General features: G+C 34.5%; 1 protein-coding gene across 2 annotated transcripts in view; it reads left to right on the plus strand.

Annotated features, from left to right (window-relative positions):
- LOC108285812 (syntaxin-binding protein 5) overlaps positions 1-23,228 on the plus strand; it is a 127,504-nt gene that overhangs the window by 37,515 nt on the left and 66,761 nt on the right. For both annotated transcript variants that reach the window (XM_037729498.1, XM_017503254.2), the window contains exons 5-6: positions 16,980-17,114; positions 18,627-18,690. In XM_037729498.1, coding sequence (XP_037585426.1) covers positions 16,980-17,114; positions 18,627-18,690 — 199 coding nt within the window. The remainder of the gene's footprint in view (positions 1-16,979; positions 17,115-18,626; positions 18,691-23,228) is intronic.

The raw sequence follows: 23,228 nt of genomic DNA on the forward strand, positions 1-23,228 counted from the left end.
TTTTTGAGACATAGTTTCCCTCTCTTGCCCAAGCTGGAATCCAGTGGTGCAATCTGGGCACACTGCAACCTGTGCCCCCGAGGTTCAAGTGATTCTTGTGCCTCAGCCTCCGAAGTAGCTGGGACTACAGGCATGCACCACTACACCTGGCTAATTTTTGCATTTTTAGTAAAGATGGGGTTTTGCCATGTTGGCCAGGCTGGTCTCAAACTCCTGACCTCAAGTGATCCACCAGCCCCAGCCTCCCAAATAGTCAGATTACAGGTGTGAGCCACCACACCTGGCTTTTGTAATACTCTTAAAGTTTTATTTTTTTATACTTAATCTTTGGATTTATATGGAACTTATTTTGGCATGAAATATGAGTAAGGGTGTAGTCCCTTCCCTCAATAATTTGAGAGATGTATATTGTTTGTTTTGTATACATGTGTGGTTGTATTTATGTATGTATATCATATATATGTAATTAGCATTAAAAGCACAATGCTTTTTTTCATATTTTGAGGAAAGTTTTAAAATTTTGAATCTTACAGGAATACCAAAAGGAAAATGCTTGATTCTTTTTTTTTTTAATTTCTAAGGAAAAGTTGGTTTGTTTTCTTAAGTTGCTCCTTTTTTCTAGTTAAGTTTTAGTTTTTAATGTCTAAAATTATGATTAAAACCTCTTGACAATAAAGGAGGAAGAAGAGAATGTGAGAACTTTTGCAGTAGAGGAAGGAAACCTGTGAGCTGTAAGGTTTTACCTTAGACTATCGTATTTGATTATCATGACATTTCATGGAATTAGTGAGAAACATTGTTTGGGAGAAATGGTACTTGGAATAAGGCAAAGGGTAGAAAACAGCATAGAGACTAGAGAGTTGGGAGATCTAAGGAAAAATAGGTATAATCGCAGCTCCGTCATGACGAGGTAACTAGTAACATTTTTGACATAGGATGTGCTTAGTAAGTATTTGATTTTCGAAAATGGGATATCTTGAAGTTTGTAGTTATAGTTTACGTCTGCCTCTATTTCTAACTCTTACTGTAATATGATGCCCAAAACAGGGAACTATATCACATTTCTTTGATTTTGAAATGCCCAGTTTTTAAATTAATAGACTTTGTTTTTAGAACAATTTTAAATTTATAGAATAGTTGAGCAGATGCTACAGAGAATTTCCACATAGTTCATATACCACCCTCATTCCCCCAACTCAACCCCTTCTCCATGGTTTTCTCTGATATTAACATGCATTAGTGTGGTAAGTTTGTTACAATTAGTGAAACAATGTTGATACATTGTTATTAACTAATGTTCATAACATGTTAAGGTTTACTATTTGTGTTGAACAATTCTATGTGTTTTGGCAAATGCATAATGTCATGTGTCTACCATTACAGTAGTAGATGGAATAGTTTCACTGACCTAAAAATCAATGTGTGTCACCTATTTATCCATATTCTTTCTCTAATCCTCAGCCCCTGACAACCACTGACCTGTTTCCTGTCTCTGTAGTTTTCCTTTTTCCAGAATGTCATATATAGCCATGTGCTGCATAATGATGTTATGCTCAGTGACAATTGCATATATGATGGTGGTCCCAGAAGATTACAATGGAGCTGAAATACTACTATAGCTTAGTGATGCTGTATCTGTCATAACATCGTAGCATCCTAGTGCAATGCATTATTCACGTGTTTGTAGTAATACTAGGGTAAACTAACCTATTGTGCTACCAATTGCCTAAAAGCATAGCACATATAATTGTGTACAGTACATATTTGATAATGTGACTATGTTACTGGCTATGTATTTATTAGGATATACCTTTTATTATTATTTTAGAGTTAGTTTATTCCTTCTACATATTTAAGGAAAGCAGTTTCAGGCAGGTCCTTCAGGAAATATTCTAGAAGAAGGCATTGTTATCATAGGAGATGACAGCTCCGTGAGTGTTAATGCCCCTGAATACCTTCCAGTGAGACAAGATACAGACATGGAAGACAGTGATATTGATGATCCTGATCCTGGGTAGACCTAAGCTAATGTGTATGTTTATGTCTTAGTTTTTTGAAAAAAAAGTTTAAAAAGTAAAAGTAAAAAAAAAAAAGATTAAAAATAGAAAAAAGCTTATAGACTAAAGCTATGAAGAAAAAATATTTTGAAGAAAAAATATGTTGTATAGTGTGTTTGTGTTTGAAGTGTTATTACAAAAGAGTCAAAAAGTTAAAACATTTAAAATCTTTATGATAAAGTAAAAAGGTTTACAGTAAGCTAAGGTTAATTTATTATTGAAGAAAGAAATTTTTAAAAATAAATGTAGCCTGGCCTAAGTATCCAGTATTTATGAAGTCTACAGTATGGTACAGTAATGTCCTAGGCCTTCACAGTTACTTACCACTCATGGACTCACCCAGAGCAACTTCTGTTCCTGTGAGCTCCATTCGTGATAACTACCCTCTATAGGTGTACAATTTTTTATCTTTTATACTATATTTTTACTGTACCTTTTTATATTTAGATACACAAATACTTACCTTTGTGTTACTGTTGTCTGCAGTATTCAGTATATAATAGATAGTACCATGCTTTACAGGTTTGTAGCTTAGGAGCAATAGGCTGTACCATCTAGGTTTGTGTAAATATACTCCATGATCATGCAATGTTGAACTCACCTGCTGATGCATTCCTTAGAACATAGTTCTCTGTAAATGACACATGACTGTAGTTGGAATCATACAGCATGTAGCTTTTTCAGACTGTCTTCTCTCACTAAGCAATATGCATTTAATGTTCCTAGTCTTGTGGCTTGCTAATTCATATCTTTTTATCAGTAAATTTCTTTTGCAGATGTACCAGTTTGTTTTTCCATTCACCTATTGAAGGATATCTTGGTTTTTGGTTTTTTTGGCCATTATGAATAAAGCTGTTACAAATATTCACATGCAGTTTTTTCGTGGATGTACATTTTCAACACAGTTGGATACCTGGGCGTGCTATTGCTGGATCATATGCTAGACTATCTTTGGCTTTGTGAAAAACTGCCAAGCTGTCTTCCTTAATGGCTATGCTGTTTTGCTTCCCACTAGCATAAGAGATCCTTTCGCTCCATTTCCTTACTAACATTTGTTATTGCCAGTTTATGGACTTCGGCCATTTTAATACGTGTGTAGTGTTACCTCATTGTTATTTTAATTTGCAATTCCCTAGTGATACATGATGCAGGTTATCTTTTCATATGCTCCTTTGTTTCATATGCTGCTTTGGTGAATTGTCCAGATTTTTCTGCCCATTTTTAAGTTGAGCTGTTTGTTTCTGATTGATAATTTAAGAATTCTTTGTATGTTTTGAGTACCTTTATCAGATATGTCTTGTACAAATATTTTCTCCTAGTCTGTGACTTTTATTTTTATTCTCTGCACAGTGTCTTTGCAGAGCAGATATTTCATATTTAATAAAGTTTAGCTTAATTTTTCTCTCGGAGATCACACTTTTGCTGTTTTTAATCTTAAAAATTCATCACTAAACTCAAGATCACTACCTAGATTTCCGCCTGTGTTATGTTGTAGAAGTTTTAGAGTTTTGCATTTTACATTTAGATCTATGATCTATGTTGATTTAAATTTTTTGAAATATGTAAGTTCTGTGTCTAGAGTTTTTTCCTTTTTTCTTTTTCTCTATGATTGTCCAGTTGTTCCAGCACCATTTGTTGAAAAGATTGTCTGTTTCCCATTGAAATGTATTGGCTCCTTTATCAGAGGGCAGTTTACTGCATTTAAGTGTATCTATTTCTGGTTCTCTGGTTCTGTTCAAGATAGATCAACTAATCTATTTGGCTGTTATTTTCCTAATACAATCAACTTTTCATATCTGTGGGATCCACATCTGGTTTCAGCCATCAGCAGACGGAAAATATTTGGGGTTAAAATAAAAAGATAATAAAAGTAAACAATACAAGATAACAATGATTAGCATTTAAATTGTATTAGGTGTTAGAAGTAATCAAGAGATTATTTAATGTGCATAGGTTATATGCAAATACTATACCATTCTATGTAAGGGACTTGAGCATTATTGGATGTTGGTATCTGAGGGGGTTCTGTAACTAATCCCCCACAGATATGGAGGGATGGGTAGTGTCAGCCCTCTGACTTTGGTCGTCTTGTTCAGTATTATGTTGGCTGTTGTGAGTTTTATGCCTTTTCATATAAGCTTTAGAATCAGTTTGTCAATATCCACAAAATAGCTTGCTGGGATTTTGATTTGGCTTTTTAAAGAGGACTATTGACTTTAGCATTTACTTATTTTGTATTTTTAATGTTTTTACGTCTCTGAAATTACAGTGTTTTTGTTAATGAATGGTGTCTTATGTATAATTAATTGGAAATGTTTTGTGAATTTTATTAATACTAAATGAAAATAATGGCATGCCCTAGAGCCAGTATCATATTAGATTCAGTGAAATATAGTATTTGATGAGTTTGAAATTATATGAAACGACAGTTTGTAATTAATTTGAAGAATTTGTAGTGGACTTTCTAGTTATGAATTTTATGACCTACCAGTGGTTTTCCTTCAACACTTTGAAGCTGTTATTTCACTATTTTCTGCCCTCCTTTTTGTTTCTATGAGAAATCAGGGTTATTTAAATTTTTACTCCCTTGTATGAAATGCATCCTATTTCTTTGTCTGCTTTCAAAATTATCACTTTATCTTTGGTTTTAAGCACTTTGACAGTGCTATGTGTAGCCATTATTTTCTCCCTTCCCTTCCCTCCCCTCCCCCTCCCAGGTTCAAGTGATTCTCCTGCCTCAGCTTCCTGAGTAGCTGGGATTACCAGCATGGACTACCACGCCCAGCTAGTTTTTGTATTTTTGGTTTATACTGCTTGAGGTTTGCTGAGCTTTTTTTTTTCCTTGAGAGGGAGTCTTGCTGTGTCACCTAGGCTGAATGCAGTGGTGTGATCTTGGCTCACTGCAACCTCTGCCTCCTGGGTTCAAGTGATTCTCCTGCCTCAGCTTCCTGAGTAGTGAGGATTATAGGCACCCATCACCAAGCCCTACTAATTTTGTATTTTAGTAGAGATGGGATTTCACTATGTAGTTCAAGCTGGTCTGGAACTCCTGAGCTCAAATGATCCACCAGCCTTGGCCTCCCAAAGTGCTGGGATCACAGGCATGAGCCACTGTGCCTGGCCTGAGCTTCCTAAAACTGTAAATCTTCATAAAATTTAGGACATTTTCAGCTGATATGTTTTTCAGATACTTGTTATGCTCCATTCCCTCTTCTCTTTCTAGAGTATTAGTTACAGATGTTAAACCTTTCATTATTTTCTGTTGGTTCTTGAGACTCTGTTTATTTTCTTTCATGTTTTTCTTGTTTTTCAGATTGGATAATTTCTATTGATATTTCTTTAGATTTACTTGTTCCTTTCTCTGTCATCTTCATTCTTCTGTTAAGCCCATCCAGTTAAATTTTTTATTTCACATACTGTGTTCTTTAGTTCCAGAACTTTTTTATTATTCTTTCTTGTCTTTTCATTTATTAGCAATTTTTTTTTTTTACATTATTGAACACAGTTATAATAGCTACTTCAGAAGTCTCATTTGCTAACAGTTCTAACACTTGAGTCGTCTCTAATTCAGTCTCTATTGACAGTCTCTTCTCTTGAGAATGGGTCACAGTCCCCTATTTTGTGTATATTGAGGAATGTTGGATTGTAACCTACACGTTGTGTATTTTATGTTATAGACACCTTGGATTCTGTTATATTCTTTTGAAGAGCACTGTTGGTTGTTGTAGGTTGTGTGTGTGTGTGTGATTTTGGCTTTTTTTGCCTTTTTTAAAAGCTGGAAATTAACTAGATTTTACTCAAACTGTAATTGTCTCAGGAAGCAGTTCAAATTTCAATCTGGTGTTTTTATTTTTGGCTGGGCAAGTTAGAGTCTGCCCTGAGTATGCACGCTTCAGCCACAGGTGTTTATGGGATTTATACACAGAACTTGGTGCTCTCCTTTCTGGTTCTTGTCTTTCTTCTCTCCACCTCATTTTCCGGTGGCTATGGCTGTCCCAGTCAGTGACCTCTGGTTCAGTGGCTTTTCTGTTGGAAATTTTGCTCCCATCATGGTACAGACTGGCACCTGTCCTTTTTTTTGGAAGCCCGGAAACCATACTTAATGCCATTTTCTTTTCTAAGAGATGACTCTGTGCCAGAATTGGCTAACTTTTTGTTATTCTCTACTCTCTTTAGGTTGTTATTTCTGCTATTTCGTCAAGAGTTTATAGTTATTATCTGAGGGACAGGTGATCTGATAGGAGCTTTTTTGGTCATTACTGGAAGTGGACTCTATATATAGTTCTTAAAGAAAATGAATAATTCACACTCTTTGCAGACGTATACACATACCCATACCCATACCCCACACCCACCACTATGTATAGTTTTAAAAGGGGGTATGAATAGTACCCTAAAATTAGCCTATATATTTAAAGATACTTTATTGTAATTTGTTTTATTACTTATTTAACATTTCATGTTTTCCATTATATATTATTTTAGTAGATCCATGCAAAAGACACGTAGGATAGTTATCATTTCTGTTTGCAACTGGGAATCTGAAGAAAAAGATTAAACAATTTGTCTAAGCAAATCAGTGGCTTTAGAATGAAATCTGAAATCTTTGATTTCTAATTTGTAGTTGAGAGCTCTTTCCACTGTATTACCCTCCCTTCTAACTTGATAGATAACTGCTATGATCTGTTCATTTTCTGTCTTAAACCTTATTCTTTAAAAATCTTACATTCCCATAGATCAGCCAGTCTGTTAAGGTGAGCCCTGAATGTGTATCCGCATTCATATATATATATTATATATATAATATATATATAACATATATATAACATATATAATATATATATTATATATATATTATATATATGTTATATATACATATATATATATTATATATATGTTATATGTATATATACATATAATATATATATATAATATATATATATGTATTTTTTTTTTTTTTGTAAGAGATGGATTTCACTCTGTCATCCAGGCCGGAGTGTAGTGGTGCGATCATAGTTCACTGCAATCTCCAACTCCTCCTGGGCTTAAGCAATTTTCTTACCTCGGCCTTCTGAGTGGTTGGGGCTACAGTTGCACGCCACCACATTTGGCTAATTTTTAATTTTTTGCAGAGATGGTATCTCACTTTGTCGCCCAGAATGATCTTGAAACCCTGGGCTCACATGATCTTCCTGCCTTGGCTTCCCAATATACTGGGATTATAGACTTGAGCTATCATGGCTGACCATATGTCAGCATTCAGAGTTGTCATGACTTGTCTTGCTTGACTTTGACCCTGATTCCTCACAGCAAATCATTACTGTGGTTCACAGTATCAACAGCATCAAATTCAAGAAACTCTGGACTCTTCTACATCAAAATGATGTTAGTCAGTATAGTGTTTTGGAAATTTTCTTAAGTCTCTGCTCACTGGAGAGATTCTGCCAAGAGCTGGAATTTTAGCAGAAGCATACCTCTGATACTACATTTGCCAGTAGCATGTCCATATTCCTCACTGGGCACAGGAATGCAGTAGTATGTGGTTCAGTTCATTCTACAGGGTATTGCGATAAGTCTTCGTGGAGAAAGGATCAAGCCTCAGGGAGTCCCAGAGTCAGGAGCTAATGGTCAGGCATGGAGTGCGTCTCCTCTAGAGTACCTCTAACGATGGTCTCCACGAAATTCTGGTCAACGGGTAGGAACTGTAAGCTATCTGTAAGAGGTCTGTAGGCATATGTCTTGGCAAACAGAAGGTGTCTTTGTGTGAAGTGGAGAAAGGTGGCATTTCTCAGTGGATGGAGTTTTACATTGTCTGCCTCTCCCTGCCTTGGTTGGGTGCTGTTATGCAGGGCACAGCCTGCACAGTTGTATACAGTGGTCCTAAAAGTTACAAATGAAATGAACTGGTGGATTTTCCAGTTTTGATTCATGTAATGTGATTTACTCGTCTGATCACCAGAAACTAGTTGGTCTTGTTCAAAGTTCAGTTCCTCTTTGGCCTTCATTACGGCAACAGCAAACAAGGAATTGCAGTTAGAATATCTGGTCTTGGAATAACTCCTGTGGATGAAATCTTCTAGGATGGCTGCAAACTTGTATGGCAGCTGTTGAACTTAAAGTGCCAAGGAATGGGCCCCAGTGCCTCATGGATGAACCTTACTGTATTCTTTCAAGACTGAGGATTTCCTCAAATGGCTGAAAGGTTAGAGGTGGCATTTGGGAGGAGCCCAGTTTTCCTTAGCACCTACCCACAGGTGGGGAGGGGAAGGTGTAATGGAGGCTGTCTTGCAGCTCCAGGAATCTGCCCCCAGCCCCAATACTTCTGCTGCCCCTCATCTTGAGCTCTGTGGCATTTACCTCTTTTCAGAATGCCCTGTAGTGTGTACCATGGTAGAAGCCTGTCAGAGTTGCTTCCCCAGACAGGTGAATGTTCGCATTCCCTGCCCATTCTTCGTCTGTAGGAATCCAGTCTTATTTTCTTTATGCAACTGCTTTACATTCAGCGTTATATTTTGTATTGGTCAGGATAGTCTGAGCTATGCTGTGGTAACAAAAACTTTCAAAGTTTCAATGAAATAATACAACAGTGATTTATTTTTGTTTACACAGTGTCTTTGTGGGTATACTGGGAACACGGTTTCTTCTCATTGTCATCTTTACCTCAGAATCCTGGCTAAGGAATAGCCAGTCTTTAAAATATTTCCAGTCACTGTGGAAGAGGTTGAAGAGAACGGTGACACACATGTTAGCTCTTAACGCTTCTCCCTGGAGGTCATACAGGTCTCTTCCACTCTCATTTCAAGAGCCAGAGCAGGTCACATGGCCATCCCTAATTTCAGTAGTATAACTGGGGGAAAAAAGGAAACTGGAATATTTGTAAATAGTTGTAATGACTGCCACACTGTATTTTTATTGTCAACATTCAAATATAGGAACAATAGCCTGATTAGTTTCTCTTCATTGTCAATTGATTTGAGGTAATTTAACAGGTCAGTTATTATGTTTCACTTTTATGCTATTTAAAGTGAATATCTAATATTTGTATATGTAAGGTCTGTGTATTTTTATTTAGAAAATTAGCAGAAGTAGAAAAAATATGAAAAGCTCATAAAACCTGTTTTACTAGATTTGGTGAACAATTGTTAAGTGCTTTACCATTGTCTTATTTTTATTATAAGTAGTTAGATTTTATTATTTTAGTAGAAAATTATATAATATAAATTGTATGTAATGATTTAAATTGCACTTTTTCATAATGTGGACTTTTTTTCTATTTTTTTAAATTATGGTAAAATACACATAAACTTACAACCTTAAACATTTTTGAGTAAAATCATCCTTTGGTATCAGTGGGGGATTGGTTCTGGGACCCTCCCTGCTGTGAATAGCAAATTCCGTGGATGTTCTAGTTCTTCATATGAAAGATTGTAGTATTTGCATATAACCTAGGCACATTCTCCTGTGTGTTTTAAATAACTCTAGATTATTTATAATACTTATATATGGTTTAAATGCTTTGTAAATAGTTGTTATACTGGATTGTTAGGGAATAATGACAAGAATAAATCTGCACATAGTTAGTACAGACACACCATCCATGTTTTTTTTTTTTTTTCTCCAAATGTTTTCAGTCTGCAGTTGGTAGAATCCATGATGCAGAACCCAGGGATACAGAGCGCTTACTGTATACAGTTCAGCAATGTTAAGGACATTCACGTTGTTGTGCAACCCTACGATATGGATGTATCTTGATGTGATTTCACTTTTATGATGTTTAAGAAAAAATACAGGAATTGGAGTCTCAAGGGTTGGTCTAACTCTATGAACTTGAGCAAATTACTGCTTTGTCTGTTAGTTTTCTGATTTGCAAAAAAATTTTTTCTAAGATTCAGGTAATCTTTGCTATTTCATTTCTCTTACATCTTAAAGCAGCCTTACCCACCCACTTCTCCTTATTTGATCTGTACATAATTGTACAACAACTATTATACAGCAACTATTATATACAGCTTGGTGCTGGCTGCTGAGTCTGTATTGGTAAACAACACGGACTTTGGCCTTGTCATTAGGATATTAGTCAAAGCTAAAACAAGTTTAGCTTCCCAGATGTTCAGTAGAATGATATTTGTTTAACAAGTAGGTATTCCGTAGAATAATTTTGATTTTAGAGATAATACAAACTTATGAATGTTCTTCTTGGTTAGTAGCCCACTAATTTCACAGACTGGGTGGTTTAAACAACAGAAATTTATTTCCTCACAATTCAGGAGTCTAGAAGTCTGAGATCAAGGTGTCAGCAGGTTGATTTCTTCTGAGGGCCTCTCATCTTGTAGATAGATGGCTTTCTTCTCCCTGCCTCTTCATGTGATCTCGGTGTGTGTGTTGTATCCTAATCTCCTTTGATAAAGACACCAATTGTATTGAATTGGGGACTACCATAGGACTTTATTTTACCTTAATTATCTCTTTATACGCACTATCTTCCTTACTGAAATACTGTCACATTCTTCCTTACCGAAGGTTAGGACTTCACCATATAATTGAGGAGGGCAGCACACAATTCAGCTATAAAAAAAAGTAGGGTAAAACCAACAAGATAGAATTTTTTAAAATCAGCAAACAAAAGAAAAAGTAAATATACTTTGAAAGTTGGGGAAAAACCATACAATTTTAAATATCACCCTTAATTAGCATGTAGCTTATTGTGCCAATTGCCCGGCTCAACTCAGGAATTTGTCTGCCATATAATTTTTATCACAGGGACTACTTTGACAATAGTAGTAGCTACAGCATCTCAATCTTCCGTGGCCTGAAAGGAATTGGTAGCTGCAGTATGTCATAGTAGAATGCTGGGGTTATGGACTTAATACTTACCCATCAGATTGAATTATTTTCCCCAAAAATATAATCTTGAAGTTCTAACCCCTGGTGCCTATGAATGTAACCTTAGTTAGAAACAGAGTCTTTGCAGATGTAGTCAAGTTTATATGAGATTGTTAAGGTGGAGACTAATCTGACTAGTGTCCGTATAAGAAGAGGTGAGGAGACATAGACACAGTAACTCAGAATACTATGTGATGATGGAGGTAGAAACTGAATGATGCAGCTATGAGCCAAGGAATGCAAAGGATAGCTGGCAATAGCAGCAACTAGGGGAGAGGCATGTAACAGATTTTCCCCTAAAACCCTCAGAGAGGGCAGCACCCTGCTGACCCCTTAATTTCAGACTCTCAGCCTCCAGAACTGTAAGAGAATAAATTTCTGTTGTTTTAAGCCACCCATGCTATGGTAGTTTGTTTTGTCAGCTCTAGGAAACATGTATCACCTTTGTTCCTCTTCCTTGATACTGGTGAGCCTCGTCATCATGTGCCATTGGGTTTATACATGTAAAGGGGAGGTTCTTTGCTTCGATAGACTGAGAATTTAATAAGTAAAATAGGTAAGTTGCAGTATCAGAATATATTCAATTTAGCTTATACCTTGTTTTTTTTTCCTTTAAAGAAGTTTAAATAGGAGCAAGTCATGGGTTAATAAACAGCTACAACTATTTTCTAGTCTTTTTTTTTTTTTTATCACCATGAGTTAGTATGACCAGTATTCTCAACCATGTTAAGGTTTTGCGTAAGTTTATAACTAACAATACGTGAAGCCTTTTAAGATTGAAGACTAAATTATTGTGGACTTTCTATGTAGGATGTAATATTATTGTCTAGTATTTATAACTCTTGATTTATATAATGCTTTATTGTTTGTAAAAACTTTTCACATAAATAGTTATTTATTCTCAGGGATTAAGAAAATTTGCCTTAATGAAATTTTATGGAATATTTTCCCCTGTAAGTATGTTAAACACCTGAAAAGCTGAGCCTTGATAATAAAGTTTAATATATTTCTAAAGTCATATGGTTGTTCTTTATTCCAATACTCTGATTTACAGTCTCTGTATGACTTTTATATTTAATGATAGATGCGTCTATTGTTTAGTGAATAAAATAAGTATACTTTCATTCTAAAGTAATGAAAAGGAAGGAAAATTATTAAATGAAACACATTAATAATAAAGATTTCTGTAACCTAAATATCAATGAAACATTCTTGTTTAAAGTCCTCTCAAGGAAAAAATAACTGTATGACAAATGAAGTTAATCTGTTCAGATGCCAGTACAGCAAGGGGAGATTTGGTGCCTATAATGTACTGTAGCAATAAATTGCCACCCTAGCATCAAATTTTCCCAGTCTCATAAATAAATTTATATAGAACCAAAACTAATTTATCACATTATACTCTTATTTTATTATTTTATTACGGTATTGTGCTTTGCATATTTATAAAGCTTGCAGTTTACTCAGTAGCCACATAAATAGGGCATAACCTTAGATAGTTGTAAAAGACTGTTTGGCTGAGTACCAACCCCCAGAATATCTATACAGGTCTTACAAAGATTTCGAATTAACTAATTGCACATGTTACACAAGGAAAAAATGAATCACAATGGTGAAACAAAGACCCAGAATTAAGTTTCTCTGGTAATAATTGCATAATATTATCAAAATACTTTTCTTTGAAAGCAGCTTAATGAATAATGTACAGGCATTAGAAATCAGAGTGATATGATGGGGTGAAATTAAGGACTAGAACAGAGGCATGAATGGTGTCCAGTCCTGTTGGGAAGATGGGGGATCTACTATTCTGGACCTAATTATGATCTGCAAAGAGAATTGGTTGGTGATATGGAAATGATGAGACATCTTAGAAACTCAGGGTATAGAGTATCATGTTTTCAAGCAACATTTCAAAGAAAAATTATCTTAATATTCAGCGGAAAGGCAGTTATGATTTGATAACCTTGAAACTGTTAAAGGAAAGATGCTTAGGAAGTATTGGATCACTTTCTAAAATGAAATTATCCATAAGGAGTCTCTTTGAATACTTCTCCCCTTTTCCTTGTCAGAATTTCTTCTACAATTCCGCATCTTTTAATTTGTGTTACTATTGTGATTAATTTTATCCTTGTTTAACATGTGCAATTAGTTAATTTAAAATCTTTGTTAGACTTACACAGACTTTTAGGGGGCTGGTACTCAGTGAAATCCTCTTTTAAAACTACCTGACTAGGAATTTCTTCTGTCAAGGAAAAGGAGAGACATATTTAAAGAGACTGTTCTAGTTCCAAAAGAACTTTACAGTGTGCTACAGGTATAAAAAGATTACATAAAAAGACATTAAAAGATTACATGGAAGGAGGCAGTATATAACCAAAGGCGAATATAAGAGTACTTAGCTCTGCCAGTGAACAGGATGAGCTATTTATTAATGCATGAATAGCTTACATTAAAACAGAGGTACAAATTTGTATTATAATATGAGTGAATGTCATTTTAGCGGTTTATATGAAAACATAAAATAATCGAGTCTTTTTTTAAAGAAGACAAAAATCAGTCATCAGAAAAATGCAAACTAAAACAACTACTTATCAGAATGGCAAAATGTTAGCTAGATTATGATGCAACTGGAGCTTCTCATAACTTACTGATGTGAGTTTTAAGTGTTGCAGTCATTTCGGAAAGTTTCTGGGGCAGTATTCACATCCTCCATGACCCAACAAATTTACTCCTAAACATATACCTGTGGTAGGCAGCATTCTAAGATTGGCTCCAAGGTACCTACCCCTTGATGTACACATACCTACTCCTCATTAATTAAACACTTGTAATTGGTGAAGACATTTTGCAGATATATTTCAGTTCCCAAATTAGTTGACCTTCAAATATGAAGATGATCCTCAGTAGGCCTAAAAATCAGGTGAGCATTTAAAAGAGACTGGATTTTTCCTGTCAAAAGGCTCACAGTATGAGAAGGATCCAGTGGACAGGAGATTCTTTCTTGCTGGGTTGAAAATGGAGGGGGCCGGTAGTCTCTAGGAGTACCAGTGGCCTTTACGAGTATACCCCCTGAGAGGCAGCAGAGAGACAGAGATTCAGTCCTATAGCCACAGATGCTGAATTCAACCAGCAACCTGAATGAGCTTGGGAGCAGATTCTTTCCCAGCACTTCCAGAAAGGGATGCAGGAAGGCAGCATGATTGAAATGTGAATTTTAGCCTTGTAAGTCCCTGAGCAGAGAACCTATTAAGTGCCTGGTCCTCTAACCTACAGAAATAATAAATGAGTATTCTTTTAAGTCATTAAATTTGTGATACTTTGTTACAAATCAGTAAAAAACTAATACCTGGTATTAGTTTGGTACCTGGAAGTGGAATACCATTCCAGTTTCACTGTAACAAATATCTAAAAATATGAAAGTCACTTTGGAACTTGACAGTGATTACAGGCTAGAATTTTGAGGAGCATGATAGAAAAGCATATATTGCCCAGCACAAGCTGTTTGTAGGACTCAGTACTTGAGTCTCTTGCTAGGGAGAGGCTGGAGAAAGTGGTTCCTTGTTGTATAGTGGAAGAACAGAATGCTTAACAGAATTGTCCTTAACATAATGGGTAAGTGATTAACTTGTATAGTTAGCTGAAGAGATTTCCAAGAAAAGTGTTGAGAGTGCGAGCTCATTCTTTTTCTTGCTACTTTATAGTAAAGTACAAGAGGAGAGAGGTAAATTGAGTGAAGAATTATTAAAGGAACCAGGACTTGACAATTTGGGAAATTCCTACTGTGATGCGGCTGGCAAAAGAGAGATTGTTTCCAAAAGTGTGGCATAGTGGAAAATGTGAGAGTGTGGCTGTATGATTTTTACTAAAAACCCCTTAAAGATCAAAAGGTTGGAGATTTCAGTCACACAAAGAGCTCGTTAAGAGATTAAGGGTGTACCTCACAGATCTTTTCAAGAGAAATGATCTCTTTTCAATAAACCAGAGAATCTAGAAGGTTTGAAAGTATCATCTCACAGGCATTTCAGCAAGAGCGAAGATAGAGTAAGGGTTATCTGAAAAAAGGTTTGTGAGTGTGACTTTTGTCTAATGGAGTAAAACCCAATAAAATTTATTTAAGACCTGGAAGTGTCTTGAGAAAATTACATCAATAGAAACATTGCCAGCTTGGACTGAAAGGGACAAAATAGAAGGAGGCTGTAGCCAGAAGCAGGCTGTTAAAAGAACTCAGCTGCAAATAAGTGGTAACTTGCATGAGAAAGGAACAGTGATTAAGAGAGTAGAGCTTAGACCCGCAGAGAATTATTCCCAGGCCTTGAAATCTAACTAAGAAAAATACAGGATTTGCCAGAACTAATTTCAGTACCGTTGTGGATGAATAAACTTTTTACCTTCCACTTTCTCTCAGTTTGAATGAGAATTTCTATACAGTCAGCCTTTCAGATCTGTAGGTTGTACATCCCTGGGCTCAACCAACTATGGCTTGAAAATATTTGGGACAAAAATACAAATAAGAAAACATAGTATATTTGCATTGCATTTACATTGTCTTGGCATTATGAATAATCTAGAGATGAATTAAAGTGTATGGGAAGATTTGTTTAGATTATATGCAAGTATTAAACCATTTTACATGAAGGACTTGAGTATCTTTGGATTTTGTTCTCACTTCTGGAAAACATTAAGATGCTTAAAATATCTCAGTAATGTAAGTTAATTTTATAGCTGACTGAGGGGGAAAGAAATCTTAGGATGGTAGCTAATATTGAGAAAGTGAGCCTTGTGAAGTAACAGAGTACTACCAAATGATTTTGTTTATTCAGTAGACAAGTCTATACTTTGTTAAATTTACATAAATTCTTTAGAAAGTGAACGTTGTCATATAAAACACTCAGCAGAAATTACAAATAGATGAAGCTTAAGTCATTATCTAACTGGACATTACCTCTAAGAAAGAATGAAGATGAGTTGCATGTATATTTATTTGATGAGTGTTTTTGTCTTGAAAATTCTCTGTAATGAAAGTGTATGTTAATGGAAATAGAAAATATTCTGTATGCTTTGCTGAGTGCCTAGTGTTAGTGTTGACAGTCTGGCAATGATTATTATCATTTTGTGTTGTTTTAAGTGCTATTCCTTTAAATTGTAACGTCTATTCTGAGAGACAAAATGGGAGGGGTCTGTAAGGAAAAAAAAAGCATTATAGATATTCACAAGATACCTTTTTTAACTAAAAATAAGTGCTACAAAAAGGACAAGAGGAAAAAAAAAAGGAGAAGATAATATTCATCTTTACCTTGAAATTAAATTAGCCAATATATAACTGTCTGCAGTTGTCAGAATGATACATTTTAGCACACACATGCAAATTATTATAATTTGTTAATGAAGACCTGCTGTATCATCAGGGCATAGGAAGAAATAGTTCAAATATATTTCAGAAACATTGTCTAAGGCTGAGTACAGGGAATCTCTGTCCTTCAAGAGGCTTGCAAGTTAGTGAGAAAGATGGACCTTTACTATCATATAAGGCAGGCCTGATAGAAAAGTATCTCATCAGTTTGAATGCGAGTGGTATTTGAATTGAATCTTGAAAAGAAGAAAACTATCAGGGAGGTGCATTTTGGCTAGAAGGAGTAGTAAGCACAGGTACTGAGATAGATTAGTGTGCCTAGTAGCTTAGTAACTCCTGAGAAACACAGTGTAGTACTCCGGGGTCATGTGGTTATTGAAATCATAGATATGGCCTAAAGTTAAATTTGTGATATGCCCAGGGATACACAGTTAGTGGATGACAGCCAGATTTGAAACATATTCTAGCTTCAAAACTCATGTTCTATCATGCCATGATATCTATTTACTGTGAGGTCTTATGTTTGATGTAAAACTGAATTAGCATAATTAATCACAATGAATAGATAAATCTGATGGTTATATATGTTTTGCTGTTGCTGAATTATCTATCATAATCAACCCTCTAATGTAATCAGTAAAATTTACCATTTTTCAAATTTCTTTTTTGAATATATTTTTCTCTTGCAGGGTTACATTTTGCCATCTGCCTTTCCAGAGTAAGTGGCTCTATGTGGGCACTGAACGAGGTAATATACATATTGTCAATGTGGAGTCCTTCACACTCTCAGGCTACGTCATTATGTGGAATAAAGCCATTGAACTGTGAGTTTGAACAAGTATTTCATATTTGAAAGCATCAGTTCTATGTATGATAATACCATTAGATCATAGCCAGTCAGTAAATCTGCATGGAATTAAATATGTGACAGATGTTCTTAATGTTAAGTACAGATTTATTAGTTTTTTTGTGAGTATTCTGTTGATGTGGCAATTTGTACATTTAAATACTTTATATACATGTATATAGACATATGTGCACAGCATGCATATATTTACATGTGTGTAACTGTAACACAAGTTTAATGAAACAGTCATTCCTACTAATGAAAACTCAATTTTTTCTGTTCTTTTATCTTCTAATTATTTTTCTTTCAAATGATGGCCATGACCCAAAAATGGGTTCCCAGCAGTATTTGGAGAACACTGGATTTAAACTACTACTTGATATGTTTTAATAATCATCAGATACAATGTGTGCTAAAGTTAATATATTATCAAATTAATTTTGTTTGATTTTACTTAATTTTGATAAGTTCATGATTGTTTTCATTTACTAATATTAGCAACAAAAACTGGGTTGAACTATAGGGCCCTAATGATCTTTAGTACTAACTCTTCACCCTGTCTTAAATTTTTTGTATCTTATCTCTTTTTAGAAGTTTTTTCATATATTGCGGGGACATAAAAATCGAAGTTTAAGGATATTGGCAAGACCCTTTTTAATGTTTCTTTTTGTTTTTAAGCAAGTAGTCTTGTATTGTTGCATGCCACAGTATTTATATCTTTTTGTGAAAAGGATAATTCTGTGACATATCTCTTAAGTCATGTGTTAGTATAGCTGTAATAGTGTATTAATCCTGGTTTTTCTTCCTGTAGCAAGAATGTTATTATCATATATCAGTCCTTTGGTAGGGTTTTCATGGTCTGCTCCTTGAACTGATCATGACATCTAGTGGGTAGGCTTAGTGCAGGTGTCTGTATAGTTTCACGGATGACTCTCATAAAGTGAAGTGATCTGTCAAACTTTGGAGTTTTTGAATTAGGAGTATGCTTATTTTTATTCTATAAGCACCAATTCAACCGTATTCTTACCTGTAGAATTTCTTTTTCTCTGAGCAGATATAGGTGGCATTACTTTGTTGCTTTTTTAATAGAATTTTTTTTCTATTTCTATTGCAACTAAATGGGATGCCTAAATAGGAGGCTAGAATTTAATAAAATAAGATAGGTGCTGCATTATTCAAAAATAGTAACTTTGAGAAGTCTGCCTTGACAATAGATTTCCTATGCTCAAATCTTTGACTAAAGATTCTTTCCTATGCAGAAAGTATACTTAATTGTGAATTTTATTTATATGAGTCATCACTTTTTCCCTGATCCCTATTTTGATCCATATTAAGAACTATACATTTATTATTTATCACTTGCTAAAATGCTTTCTTTCCTTATAAATATAAATTATTTTCTGTTCACTTGCTTTTTTTGGAAAGAAATATGTAGCCATATTAAAATTTTTAATTGAAGGCAAAATCTTACTAACTTTTTCTTTTTTAGGTCATCTAAATCTCACCCAGGACCTGTGGTTCATATAAGTGATAATCCAATGGACGAGGGAAAGGTAGAATTTTTTGTAAAAAGTTATGTATTTAAATGCATGAATTTTTGTATTTTTCATTAAACATACTGTATCAGGATTACACTTATTCTTTCAAGTTGAGATTGCCATTGAGGGTTGTGTATCATATACACTTAATGCTTATTAATTATGAAGCACAAATAAAAGAATAAGAAACGTTTATAATGTTAAAGGACAAGAAAATACCCTAAAACATAAGTGAAACTTAATACATATAATTACAGGTCATTAATTTATATTGGCTCATTCAGACTATTTTTCCTGATTTTCTGTTAATCCTGATAAAGTTTTCTTTTGTTTTGGATTCTTTTGAGCACTTTGGTTATACAATTTTTGTGGCACTTATCACAGAATGCCTTATGTTACAGTTGTCTTGATTCTTTTGAACACTTTGATTATACAGTTTTGTAGCACTTAACACAGATTGCCTTATGTTACAGTTGTTTTGATAGCTCATCTGCCCTAAAATTTTTTGTCATGCATAGCTCCAGTTAATAATGTAGAGTTTTTAAAATGTTATTTAATTTTTAATACTCTGAAACCAGTTTCATATAATCAGTATCTAGCTATTGTTAAATTAGGTTATTTAAATCATTTAAAACTAATAAATATTTTTGACTGAATATTTTCTATTTCAAACCAGTCTTTCAGGTAATTCTATTTAATAATGATATTTTTCTACCTATATAATTTAATGACGTTAAGCTAAGTAAATACCAAGCAGTTTATTGCTATCAGAAATCAGTAAAGTGAAACCTCCGGATTTTATGGAGGAGTTTAACCAGGTTTTTCATATCCTCAATTGTGGGAGAGGTTGAGCTGACATATCGTTTAACACTGTTCTCTTAGTTTGCCACTGAGTAAACAAAAAGATAACTAGACCATTTGGAGTTAGGTCATAATTATAGCATTGTATGCTTCGAGAGAAACTTTACATAAAGCAAGTATAAAGTAACCTAGATCTTTATTTAATTTTTATACAAGATATTTATTTAAAAACCAAGCCTTTGGATGGGTGGCATGGTAGGAGAATTGAAAACTTCCTTTCCACCTTGAATTGATCATCAAGTTATTTTAATTCTTCCTGTGCTTCTTTTCTTTTCTTTCCTTTTTTCTTTCTTTCCTTTTTTTTTTTTTTATTTTCTAAAAGTCCCACTATGTTGCCCAATCCAGTCTTGAACACCTGAGCTCAAGTGATCCTCCTGCCTTGACCTCCCAGACTGCTGAGATTACAAGCACGAGCCACTGTGTCTGGCCTAGAGTGCCATTTTAATCTTAATCTTCTTTTGTTTCAAAGCTTTCAGTGAGTCTATAGTATCTAACAAATAAAATCAGCTTTTCTTAAAATAAAGTCCTAGATTTCCTTATTATTCAGGATATATTTACCTGAATGCTGTGCTGAAGCAAATAGTTATATTTTCAGTTATGAACTGCTCTTTGATGTTTTCATACCTTTGTTTATGTGAGTCCTTCTATATGGAATTCTCTCCCACCTCTCTGTTGAAATCCTACCCACCCTTTAAGGCCTAGATTAAATATTTTTCTTTTGTTCTTTTTTGATGTCTTCCATAATAACCCAGACAGAAAATGCTTTTTCTTTCTTTCACATTTATTAGTACTTTAGTTATGAAAATTTATGGTATTTATCACATAATGCTTTGTATTAGAAATGTGTGCATATCTCAGCTCCCCTGAATCTGAAAGACTCCTTGAGCACAAAGGTAATATTTATACAGGTTTCTAGTTTCCATAGCATCTAACTTATGATAAAAATACCAACTACTCAATATACATTTATATGAATTATATATATAATTCATTCCATAAGGAGGATGATGTAAATAAGTTATATATATATAATTTAAAAAATATTAGGATGCTAAAATGAACTATATTTTATAAACTTTGATTTCTTGTAGACTTTTCCTGTTTGCAAAGATCTAGACATTTTGTCATTGAAAAATGATGTAAGGTGATAGGGCAAGTTCCTTCAGTGCTAACCTTATAGGTGTATACTGCCACATTTAGTGACGGTCTTGGCCAAGGATGGCTAGACATGAGTGTCAAATTACTTTATGATAGGAATAGTTACCATTTATTTAATTCTATGTGTCAGGCACTTTACTGGTCACATTATATACACAACTTATTGGATCCTTTCAACAATTTTTAATTTACAAATTTCCCTTACCTTACGGATGATAAAGCCGAGATGTAGTGACATTATGTGTTCTATAGATACAGAACTAGACTGTGGTCGATCTGGGATTTGAAGACTGATTTCTTGAATTTCAACCCAGGAGTACTCTCTATTACACTACACTTTCTTACCATTTATATGTTGTAGAGAGATGTATTCATGTTCCGTGTACCCACTAATGCTTTTTGTAAGGAAAATTTAGAGGGCAATTTGTCATTAGTATATAAACTAACATCTCTGTGGGTTATAAAAGATCCTAGTAGGAATAAGCATTGAAGAATTTTCCAAGTTTAATTAAGTACTCTTTAATTAAGTACTCTATCTTTAGTTTTCTATTTTAAAATTTTATTGTTCTCTTGATTTTGTAGAGAAAGGCATTGAAAAGCTAGAAGATTATGGTCATAAAACTAACCTGTTGTCACATATTTCTAATATCCTTAGAATACTACATCTAGCTAGAGAGGTTAAAGTTTAACTCTCTTAAGCTGTTATGGTCTGGATAGATAAAATTATTTCCTTAAAGTTATATGGCTATTAAGTGGCAGATTTAATACTAGAATTTAGGTTACTTGGGTCCTAAGCAGTGCCATTTGCAGTGTACATCAACTCTTAAGTTTTATTCTTTTCTTCTCTTTCCTTATTCCTGAAGTTCCTCTTTTCTCCAATGCTATATCACATGTCCAAGATACTTGAAAAGCCTGGGAAAAGAGAGGAAACAAATATCATTTTTTTTTCCAGAAGATGTATGTATCTCAGATTGCCTAGGAAATAAGAGATAAGGTTAGAAAAATTGACTATTCTGTACTAAAGTAGGAAAACTTATTTTGTTAGTTTCAATAGCCCCTCCAGCTGCCCCTGTACTCTGATATCTTCTAAATTTGTCTTATTAAAATTATTGGGTCTGCCAAAATTTGGTTCATATCCCCAGATTACCCAAACAGATATAAACTAATCATTTCTGTAATTATTAAACAAATATTTATTGTGCGTATTGTATTAGGAAGTATATATGAAAATGCATGGTTCTAGCTTAAGAAAGGGAACATCTTAATTTGTCTAGAGAAACTAGATAGACATAACTAGGAAGTAACACTGAATTTAGACTAAAAATATTAATAGAAGATTGCTTATTGAATGAAAGGGGAGGATGTTTTAAGCAGAGAAAATGTCAAACTGAGATTTGGAAAATACTGAGGGTAGGGGCTGGGGGCAGCAGAAGTACTATGGGTAGTGTACATAGTTTGTGAGGCAGGAAGAGGCATTCCATTTTGAAATGGATGCATTCATAATACTTAAGGATTTATAACATATCTGGCCCTGTGTGTTATGTTAGAGGTATTGTGGTAAACAAGATAAAACTAATCCTTGCCCAGATATGCCAGTTTTACAGACTGCACAATAATTCAAATAAAGAAAATTTCATTATTATATTTTGTGGTGATCCTTCAGATTAAAAAAAAAAAAAAAAGTACAGAGTGTTATTGGAGCACATAGGAAGGGTATTGACTTAACATGTGGTAGGTTGGGGAAGGCTTCCCAGAAGAAATGATCACTAAAATGACATCTGAGAGATGAGTAGAACCAGTCAGACAAAAAGGATGACATTCAAATGGAGTGGCTCAGGTAGGGAGGCAGCATGTACAAAGGCTCAAAGATAAGAGAGAGCATGAACTTAAGAATATACTGTAATGTATTGAGTGGCCATGGTGAGATAAGGGATGGAGCTGGAGAGGTAAACAGAGGTCAAACCATGACGGATCTTGTTATATTACTGAGTTTACAACTTATCCTAAAAATAATGGTGTGGCATTTAAAAGTTTTAAATAGAAGCATACATTTCCCCATTCGTTTTGTATTTTAGAACTGTTACTGTAGCTACAATATGAAATGGGATAAAATAGGAGCAAGACTGGAGTCAGAGAGACCGGAAAAGGAATCTTTGTGTCTTGAACCAGGGAAGAGGCACTAGAAGTGGAGAGAAGTAAATTGGATAATATAATGTAATTTAAATTTACATGGTGATTTTACCTACTGGGGGAGAGACTAGAGTTAAGAATGACCCCTAGGTTTCTAGCCGGTGCCATTGAATAAACGTGGTAAGGAGTAGTGAGAGACACTGCAACAGGGAAATCCAGAGAAGCAGAGTAGAGAAGAATATAGCTAATTCCATTTTGGGCACATTTACTTTGAGGCTCTTGTGTAGAAAAATGGAGATGTGGCCACTGGAATTATGTGTCTGAATCTCATGAGAGGGATGTAGGCTGAATATGATTTGGAAATTATCAATATATAGATGGAGTAGAGGAGATTGCCTGATAGT

Source organism: Cebus imitator, unplaced genomic scaffold (assembly GCF_001604975.1).
Source record: "Cebus imitator isolate Cc_AM_T3 unplaced genomic scaffold, Cebus_imitator-1.0 Scaffold307, whole genome shotgun sequence".
NCBI lineage: Eukaryota > Metazoa > Chordata > Mammalia > Primates > Cebidae > Cebus > Cebus imitator.